This window comes from Corvus hawaiiensis, chromosome 6 (assembly GCF_020740725.1).
Source record: "Corvus hawaiiensis isolate bCorHaw1 chromosome 6, bCorHaw1.pri.cur, whole genome shotgun sequence".
Classification (NCBI taxonomy): Eukaryota; Metazoa; Chordata; class Aves; order Passeriformes; family Corvidae; genus Corvus; species Corvus hawaiiensis.
In genome coordinates this window covers 12,437,453-12,447,832 of record NC_063218.1, presented here as the reverse complement: position 1 = coordinate 12,447,832, position 10,380 = coordinate 12,437,453, and the positions used below count along the sequence as shown (strand labels likewise).

Sequence of the window (10,380 nt, the reverse complement as noted above, 5' to 3'; positions counted from 1 at the left end):
ACAGCCAGGACAAACCCTGTGCAATCTCACCCACTGTATGCTGGTGGGTGACCTGCCACCCTCCTCCTGGTGCAGGCAGAAGCTGCAGGCTCTCAGCAGGGCCGTGTCCCTCAGGAGCAGGGCAGCAGCATCCTCCAACCCCAACTACGCCATGCATCACCCACTCCCTTTCTGGGGAGGGTCTAGTGGCTAGTTATGCCACCGAAAACATTAGGGCAGAAGATGAAGTAGACCAGGTGGAGAGGCAGATGATTATTTTCATTTCTAATTCCAGTAGCATAAACATAAATAAAAAAGTGAATCAACCCATTTGGCTGGTGTTCCAGGCTGCTCAGTGAGGAGAGTTAACTGCATATTGCCTAAATTAGAAGCAGACGAACTGCATCTGCCTTTGCCCTAAGCTAACCTGACTGACTTCTCTGCACAGCAGAGCCCGGTGCAGACACATGTCTAAAACCAGTGACAGAGCCGCGGCAGGCACCTGTCCTGCTTCTCGCACCCGCGTCGGAAACGCTTTCCTCTCCCGCGCAGGTACACGTGTGTCACAGGAGGCAGCCCTGAGCTGTGTCACCACACTGATCGATCTGATCGCCTCACAAACAAACGATAAATGTGTGTTTTCTGCCTTCATTGGCTGGTTCTGCTGGACGATGGGTTTGGTTTGATTATTTTCCCCCTGGAAAAAAATTCCAATTCCGTGCTTAGGCAGTGTATTGCTGATTCAATCTAATAGGGTTTATCCTTCTAATAAGAGAAACTGGCAGTGCTTCCTCTTCTTAGAAACCTAACCTGAGCGTTTTAAGCGGCAGGGAAACGTGATATCCCAGTTCTCACTGATTTTAACCCGGTATATATCCCTCGGCTATACTCTGCGGCACCCTCTAGCAGGGCTGACGAAATCCACGCCCGTGAAATCGGCGTGTTCTGCTATAAACCCTCTGCTTGGAGGGTGGGCGGGTGTCTGCGGAGATGTGCCGCTCGCACCCGGCAGCTCCGGATCCCACCCCGGGCCACCTCCTCCAGAACCGCTTGCGCCGCGCCGCCACCGCCTCCCCTCCCTGGGCGGTCCGTGCCGCCGCTGCCCCGTGCGCCCGCGGGGCCGGGCCGGGCCAGCTCGGGCCGGGCCGGCGGGGTGGGGGCGACGGGAGCCCGACACGCCCCCTCGACGGCGCTCGGCTTCCCCGGCGCGGCGGAGCGCGGGCGGCGGAGCGCGGGCGGCGGAGCGGCCCCGCTCCCCATGGCGGCGGCGGCGGCGGGGCGGGCGCGGCGCGGAGCTCGGCTGAGCGCGGCCGCGCTGCTGGCGCTGCCGGCCCTGGCGCTGCTGGCGCTGCCGGCGCTGCCGCCCGGCCGCGGCGGTGGCGGTGGCGATGAGGCGCAGCCGGGCTCCTCGCCGCCGCTCCTGCTGCCGCCGGGCTTGCGGGAGGAGCTGCGGCAGAGGCGGCGCGACCTGCGGCGGCTGGAGGCGGCGGCGGGCGGCGGGGAAGCGGCGGCCACGGGCGGGCTGGGCTGCGGCGACCTGAGCCGGGCGACGGCCGTCAGCGTGCTGGGCTGGGGCTTCACCAAGGTGGTGGCGCGGGCGGCGCTGGCGAGCGGAGGCACCGTGGCCCTCAAGTCGGTGCACGGGGCGGGCCGGGAGGTGCGGCGGTGCGTGCAGCGGTACGGGGCGCCGGCCGGCTGCCGCCGCCTGGCCGCCTACAAGCTGCTCAAAGAGGTGACGCTGCTGCAGCGCCTGCAGCACCCCGGCATCGTCAAGGTACGGCGGGCGCGCCGGGGCGAGGGGCTGCGGGAGGTGCTGCCACGGCGGGGCGGGGGGATCAGTGCCGGGGCTGAGCCTGTGGTGCCCACGCTGTCCCCGGGCGGCCGCCATCAGCTGGCACTGGCAGCGACATCGCCCCGACCGTGGCTTCTACTCTGCCGCAGCTGCACGGTCAATGCTATGACAACAGCGGAGATGCTGAGCTACGGGTCACAGCCATGCTGGAGCTAGGATCCCCGCTGGAGATGATTCAGCTCCTGCAGACCCCCTGGGAGGAAAGATTTAAAGTAAGAAAACAAAGCAAAAGGGTTTTATCAGTCGGTTTTAGACCACAAACTGGGTAAACCGGCGAAGAACCGGTGGTGACCGCTGGGGCAAACGGGATTCTCTGCCGACACTCTGTTTGATCACACAAATTGTTTGTAAATCGTTTCCTTTTCATTCCTTTTAAATCACATTACACAGCCCTAGTTTGGTGTCTCACAGTTAGTTTCTTTCTCTACAGAGCGGTGTTAAAAGAACTTCATCTGGGAGGAAATAGACGCAAAATCGTACTCGATGCTGGGGCAGTGGTTAATGCCTTTCTATTACACTGTAACGTTAGTTTTGCCTCTATATTGCTTATATATATATATTTATGCAGAAGGGCTTTGGTCAGGAGGCCCCTCAGCAACCCGAGTCTGACTTGGAAAAGCCACCTCACCATGCTCCAAGTCTGTGGTATCCTATGTGTTACCTGTTCTAGGCAACAAGCTGAGCAAGCTGTCCCCACCATGTGTTTGTGTGGTGTTTCTGATCTTGGCCCTCTAGGAATTACTGTAGTAAAATCACTACTGAACTACTTTCCTCCTGCTGTAGGTGCTAGGATTCCAGCCCTGCTGGTGAGATCTGCCTCGTCTCCCAGGCATCCTGCGTAGGGACCCATATGCTCCCCAGGAATATAAATGACTTGTGACGTGGTGACTTTGGTTATAGCTTGTTTAACTGTTTCCCTCAAAGGCTCGGTTGGGGGTTCAATCCTACTTGTTTGGGTGCCAGGAGGAAAAAAAGCATCCTGGAGAAGCAAGGGTATCTTAGTGTCAGCAAGAAATGCTTTGGGCAAAATAAAACAAAACTCCTAAAATAAAATCCCTGTCTGCATGTGGTCCTTAATGTTGAAGGGGAACCTTGCCATCTGAGCCAGAGGGGGAGTGTGGCAAGCACGCTCGCTCAGCTGTGGGATGCAAAGCTAGGATTCTTATGATTGCTTCACTAAGCAAGTTAAAATAGCATCAGAGCTTCTAGAGTAATTTCTCTTGGCTTGTGGAGTTTTCCTTTCTTCAATTCCGTGCTGGCTTCTGCATAGCTTTCCTAGCACCTCATCTAAAATGTGCCAAAGTCTCCTGTAGAGCTAGAAACCCATGATGCTGGATCAGCTCCTGGTAAAGTTTGGTATTGTGGCATTAGAGATTTTAATAATCCCTTGACTGCAGAAGACACTAATTCAGAATTTACACTGGCACTGTCTGGTCCTGTTTCCTAATTAGGGTGTCTAAACATATGGGATTCCCCTGTGATGAGCCACATCAGATACCAGGGATTGTGTGAGATGTTCCAAGGGAAAAAACCCTCATGCCTGCACAGATCGCTATCGGCAGCAGCGAAGGGTGACGTGGGGCTGCCTGGCACACCTAGCTGAGGATGCAGCTTTTCTGGTGCCAGGGCTCCTGATACTGAATGAAAACTGCTGCAAAAAGCTACTTGAGCAAAGTGCTGGTGCAGTATAAATGCAGTCCTCTAGCTCTAGATTGTTTAAAAATAATTTACCGAGCTTTCTGCTGGGTCAGGTATTGTCTGGCCTTTCCATGTTGCCAGAAAGTTGTCATAAAAGCAAAAAAGCTCGCAATAAATACATTGCAAGCTTTGACTAATTCTTCAGAATCATGATTGTGTGCCCAAATTCATACTGCTGAGTGATGCAGCAAGGCATGAATCTGGTATTAATGACCGTGGAGCCTCAGTCTGTATTGAGCAGCATGGGGGAAGGGAGGGGAATCTATTAGTTTTATGCCAGACTGGGAAAAACCCTTCTGATTTCAGCTAGCAAATCAATATAGCTCCTGAAACATGAAGGCTGCTATTGTTTTCCTCACAGCTTTCTCCTCTAGTTCTTCTAACTGCAAATGTCTCTTTTTGTGTACACACATTTTTAAAAAATGTTGCTAAACTACTTACCAGTCAAATCCTGTGACAATGTTGATAATAAATTTTGTAGCATACATATAATTACCTTTTAAGTTCTATATGCTTTTTTCCCTTTTAATTTAATTGAATGCCCTCCCCTTTGTTCTACTTCCAATTTAATAGCTGTTTTTCGTTTGGTTTTTTTTCCATGCATATTCATCTTGTCTTCCTCAGATTTGCCTGAGTCTTGTGAAGCTGCTGTTTTACTTGGCACATTCCCCCCTGGGTTCAATAGTCCTCTTGGATTTCCAGCCAAGGCAGTTTGTTATGGTGGATGGAAACCTAAAAGTGACAGACATGGATGATGCCAGCACCGAGGAGCTGTCTTGCAAGGAAGATAATGACTGCACACTCGACTTTCCTACCAAAAGCTTCCCTCTCAAATGCTCTGTGGTTGGGAGATGCGAAGGAATAAATGAAAAGAAGAATCTGTTCAATGCGTATCGGTATGTCCAGCTACCTGGGGGAAGATCTGGGGTGTTTGAGCTCATGCTCTGCCATGCAGCCTCTAGCACCTTGTGCTTCTTCAGTGCGGTGATTCCCCTCACCTCTGTCAAAGGGTAGTTAAGGATCACTTTGAAGCAAGTTATTTTCCTTATAAGGCACGAAAATAGTGTAGTTTTTGTCTGATAAGAATGAAGGCATCTTTCTTCTGTTGCTCCCTTTCCCCAACACCCTCTAAAAACTTGCCCCAGAGCTTGCACCTGTGAATTTGCTGCTTGTCAAACAAGCCCTGGTGCCTGACATCCATGGACTGTGCTTGCTGAAAGCAGTGGCAGTGCAGGCTACCTGCAAAAGCCCACCAGCTTTGAGTCCCCATTGTTGGGAACAGGCTGTCCAACTCTTCCCTTCAATTCCAAATCTCCTTATGGGCTCCTATGGGAGAGCAATGGAGCAGGTAACAGGCAAGGGGCTGAGGCTGCTGCAGCACTTCGTGGCCATCAGCTGAAAACGCCGGGACTTTTGCTCACCACTGATGCTTGGCAGGTCAGGTCCTGGAAGGAAGCCTTGGCAGCTGGATATTTACACAGAAGGACTTGGTAAGGGAGCCTGGATTTCCAGGATTCAGTTCTAAAGGGCACTGAATAGATTACTACATAGATTATTGCAGCCTTGCAGTTGCACTTGTCTCTTGTGCACTTGTCTTCCTAGAACAGGAATTTTGTGGAAGGGTCAGGAAATGAGTCATTCTGACTTTTGAGGGGCAATAAGAAGGGCAAACTTTTCAGGGCAAGAGAAAGGTCTTGTATGAGTCTTCTTTTATACAGGTCCTTTTTTTTTTTGGTAGGAAATACATTGCTTAGTATACAAAAATGGCCCAGGGGAATGAGGGGAATCTTTATTGCATGAACCTTTGCAAGGTAGATTTCATGCAGCAAGGACCAGGCTTCCAGCCCAACTTACAGGAACCATCTGAGGCACCAAGGTGTGCTCAAACATAACTTTATAACCAAAGCAGACCTACTAATTGCATGTGGATAATCAAGTCACGGGAAAATGTAGACAACTTAATCACCAGGGAAATGAAGGCACTGTATTCTAATCAGCCTGTGGGATTTTTTGCAGGTATTTTTTCACCTATCTTTTGCCACACTCTGCACCACCAACTCTGCGGCCCCTTTTGAGTGATATTCTGAATGCAACAGGTACCAGCTAATATTCATAAACTTCTTTATTAGAAGACTCTAAATGGTATTTCGAGGAATTGCTTATCTTTGTCATCTTTTTCCTTAAATATAGGTGATTTACGATATGGAATAAATGAAACCCTGAGAGCTTTTGAAAAGGTTTTACATCTGTACAAGTCTGGGCTCTATCTGCAGAAAAGACCTCTTCTTTTAAAAGGTAGTTGATTTTGAATGCTCTAAGTAAAGTAACTGCTGAGGGAGCAAGGCACTTGGTAACTGGTCAAATTCTGATCTCCCATACATTCAGGCAGTCACTAGAAAAAGCACCAGAAGCGCCTTTTTTGGAGCAGGTTTTTGTTGTTTTTTTCCATGGGAGCTATGCATGATTGTATTGCTTTGCAAAGGAAAAGCAGTGCAGACAATCTGGCTTACAAATGGACACGTGTTTGCACTGCTTCTAAATACTCAGAATGAGCATCAGTGTTTCAAGTGAATGTATTTGGGATAACAACGTGAGTGGCTCTTGTCTCAGGATATCCTTATCCTTTGGACCAACAGGTCAGTTTTCTGGGCTGATATTCAAACTTCCCATTTCACTGTGTGGTTTCTGTCTGCTGAGCACAGGTTATTATGAAAACATAGAGTGGGGAGATGACAGCATCGAGATGAGTGTGGTGGAATGACTGGGGCCTTGGTGCCCTCTAAGTTCCTTTTCTCTGAAGATCATTTTATTGGACCTGCGGATGGATAAATGTGCCTTTATGAGGTGCATTCCTCTGAAAAGGACCCATTCAGTGGTAGAGATGAGGCTGATCAAAAGGAAGGCTTCAAAAATCCAGTGGTTACTGTGGCTTGAGTTTTCCTGGGTGTTCACATGAGGTGGGGGGTGATGGTGGCTTGCAAGAGGAAATCTCTTTACATGTGAAAGAACTATAATTTGCACCGTTATGAGCAAAGATATCTGGTCATTTGCATGGAAGGCCTATCAGCTTTAACAGGAATTACTGGTATTTTCCAACAACACCTGTCTGTTGACTTCACACTGTGCCAAAATGATCACCATCCTAGAGGTGTGGGAAGGTGGGGAGAGACTTAGCAGTCAGTGAACAATAGCCTGAGCAGCACCTGCTCAGGCTTGTCAGGTCTTTTGTCAGGTCTCCTCGTCAGGAGCAGGATCTGGCCTCCCTTTCCCCACTGGAGTTCCTCAGTCTCCTGTTTCTGTGGGTGGCACCATGATGGGTGGGTCAGTCTGTGCCCCATGTAGCTTTGTGCTGGATCTGTGACGAGCTCCTGCTGTTGAGGCTGGGGTGTAGGAGAGGCTATTGTGAGGTTGGCTTCTCCAGGGAAAAGGTGAAGGGCCTGTGGGTTTGCATATCAGCCTTCTCCTCTTATGCACCCCTGTGGTGGCAGCCTTGTCACTTCACCCTTGAGAGCTCTGACCCCTGTCCCCCAATTCCTGGGGGAATTGCTGTCCTGTGCTCCATAGCAGAACCAAAGGCCAAGATTTGGGTTTCTTTTAACTTCGCAGCTGCCCCCACCCCATCTTGGCAGGTCAATTCAGTCTGTCACTGCTGCAATTCTTTTAAGAGTTTCACTCATTAGGTGTGCAGCCTAACTAGTCCCTGAAAGTGCACCTAGAGTGTTTCCCTAGACCCCCTCTTTCTGTCCCCAGACTACATCTCCCTGAAGGGTTTCCGAACGGTGGAAGGAGAAGACTACAAGTGCTGGCCCTCCTACAGCCACCTGGGCTGCCTGCTGTCCATCCACAGCGCCGAGGAAGCTGCTGCCATTTGTAACTCCCAGTCACAGTGTCAAAGCTTTATCGTCACCCAGCAGAGGACGTGGACAGGTGAGCTTGGGCCAATGTGACAGGGTGCTGCCATGTGGTGCTGCTGCCTTCCTCCATAGTACCTTGAGTCTACAGGCACACATAAAAGTTTCCTTCCTTATTCTCAAGATCAGATGGCTGCCACTGTGGGCATCCAGAATTCCCCTGAGTGTTTGTAAGGAGACACAAGAGGAATTATCTCCCTCTGCACCTTTTTTCCTTACAAATTTTGCCCGGGACTGCCAGGTATTGTTAAACACTTACTCATTTCTTGCAGAGATGGCTTCACTTTGGTGTTAGGCTAAACAATCTCTGTGGTATGTATAGATTGCAAAGCTATGGGGTTTTTAGAGATGAAAGAAGCCGTGTAAAAGAAGGTGGTTACTATTGTTGTAATTAAAAGAATCATAGCTTACAAGTTGTTATCCCCTTTATCAAAACTAAAGCCCCAAGCCAAGGGATTTCCAGAATGTCCCTGTAATTAGCTCTGATTATAGCCTCTTACAGTTAGCATGTTTTCAGAATTATTTTAAATTATCTCATTTAGCTGACATTTCAAGTGTGGGCTGAATTGTTTCTTGAAGTGAAACACTAAATGAGGTAAATGAGTGTTTTCACTCACAGTGGTGCTGAAGAATTGTGTTTTGTTGGCTCAATGACATTTAAAAAAACAAACCCAAGCTACCAAAAAAGCAGCTTTTCTGTGGGCATGTGTGCAATTGACGTGTGGTGATCTAATGACATAAGAGCTCTTACACGGATGCAACATAAATCTCTTTGAGGCACCAGGTTTCACACCAGCAATGGATTGTGTGAGCTGTGCCTAGCACAGCACATCTGGCTTCCTCCCGGGGCAGCTGTTAGTGCTGTGTGCAGTGCCTGCCTGGAGGGAGCCCTGCCTGAAACCGCGGTGAGGATGCAGGAGAAGCACGTGGGACAGAGACCCTCTCTGCAGTGCCTTGCTTAGGTGCTGATCCCTGACATCCTGCACCACGCCTGAGGTCTTTATTGTTTCCCCTTCCTGACATTTTTCTTCCTCACAGTTTCATAGCTCATCTTTGCAGCCAAAGATGACAAAAATGTGTGACTGAAATGCCGAGTGCCTAAATTTGGCAGCTGGATTAATGAGAGCTGTGGGAACGTGCTGGTCTCTCTTAGGGCTGCTTGGTAAAACAAAGCAAGACATAAAAGCCTCTGGGGTTAGTGGGATGATGCATTCCTTGTGCACACTCTGAGCATCTGGAGCTTACTGGGAGTGTAAAACACATCTATGGCAGGGCAGAGTGACCCTCCATTGTGCAAGCAGTGTGTTCCTGTGTCTTTTACGGTAAATAGCATGGGTCAAGGTGAACCTATCTCCTCTATTAAACTTGTGTTTTTATTTCCTTTCCAGGACGCCCACTCGCCTCATTTCAGAGTAGCTGGACTGATTTAATACCGGATACTAATGCTGTAGTCTATATTAAACGTTCAGCTTCCTCAGGGGAAAGACTTTAAAGACAATGAGATCACATAAAATGATCCTGGGAGGAACAAACCACTGGGGAGAATTTCATCTGCTGGAAAGAATGACATATTTTATTTTGCTTTGGGATGGGATCTTCCTGCCAGCTCAGATAGAGTCAAATGCTGCTGTCTCCTTGATCAAAGCTCAAATTTCTCATTGCTGCTCTGCTAGCTTCTTTTCTGTTCCCACACTGCTGTTCCACATAAATGGTCTCAGTTTAGCCAAATGTTGCTAGACTGTGCAATACTTAGCTTTGCTGCTTTGGCCAGCTTGTCAGCCAAGAAATAGAAATAGCTGCAAGGGATCCAGCTTGGGTAGGCTTAGTTATTTCAGTCACCTCCAAAACCTACAGATAATGCACTTTGGGGAAGGCAATGGTTCTTTCTGCAGCTACAAACTGGGATTTCTTACTACTGCAAACGTAAAGGACTGGATTTCAGTGATGAGGCCAAGGTTGCAGGGTTGGGATCCATAACCAGAGGCTGATGATGGGGGTGGTCCTCCAGGGAGGGTCTTCATTCAGTTCCTTCCAGTGCAGGGGAGTGAAGTGGTGTATAGGTCAACCCTGGATCCAAAGATGTGTGTGTTTGGATGCAGGATTTGGGGTTGATTCTATGTGATTTCTAATACCAGCTCCCATGTATCAACCTTGAAGGTTTTTCTCTGTTACTTTCCGTGAAAGAGCGAGACATTCAAATTATTTATATGTAAGGTGTGACTTCTTATGATAAAGAATGACTGTTTATTCTAAACATGCTGTGAAAAGTTTGTTTTTAATTGCCTAAGTCTTTACTGTAACCAAATGAAGAAATGCCAGTGTTTCCCACCTTCAGCTCACCCAGCATCACTGTCCACTCCTGAGGCTAATCTGTGAGTGCCCCAAGCAGTGAATGGGTATTCCTGAGCCCCCTCGAACACTTAGGTCTTGAAGGACACTCTGTGGCTGTACTTGCAGGCTCCTAATTGTAGACAGTGTGGTCCCAAGATCTTCCTGCAATCGCCCTTTGCTAAAATTGTAAATGAGGCCTCTGAAAAATAGCCGGGGTTAGCATAATTTCAGACAGTAAGAGACGACAGTGTAATGTGCCGCTCCTGGGAGTCCCTGGAAGCAGTGAGCATACAGTACCTATTCTGTAGCACGGTCGGGAAAGCCCAAATCACCACTGACCTCATGCCTCCTCCTAGGGGAAGTCGCTGGCTTTGTGCAGGAGAGCCGCACTACAGCCTCTGTGTGGATGCCACATTGTTTTCTGCTTAGCTCACACAGGAAATTACAGCTTTTGAGACACAGCCGACACGGTGTGGCCATTTCTATGTGGGACCTTGTAGCAGCTGGGGCACCCCTGGACTGAAGATGCTTGATCTCTTGCCTGGGGTCGTGCTGTGTTTTTGATGGTCTCTCCCCGTGTTTCGTAGTGTAGGACCACACCTTTCAGCT

At 49.3% G+C, this 10,380-nt stretch overlaps 1 protein-coding gene across 1 annotated transcript; it reads left to right on the top strand.

Annotated features, from left to right (window-relative positions):
- The first annotated feature begins 969 nt into the window (after positions 1 to 969).
- On the top strand, positions 970 to 9,694 carry LOC125327096 (extracellular tyrosine-protein kinase PKDCC-like). The gene is made up of 8 exons (XM_048306063.1): positions 970 to 1,065; positions 1,256 to 1,753; positions 1,921 to 2,043; positions 4,154 to 4,425; positions 5,546 to 5,625; positions 5,720 to 5,824; positions 7,280 to 7,456; positions 8,829 to 9,694. Exons 1-8 carry the CDS (start codon positions 970 to 972, stop codon positions 8,930 to 8,932), a joined length of 1,455 nt encoding a protein of 484 aa, XP_048162020.1. The 3' UTR covers positions 8,933 to 9,694.
- Positions 9,695 to 10,380: the final 686 nt, after the last annotated feature.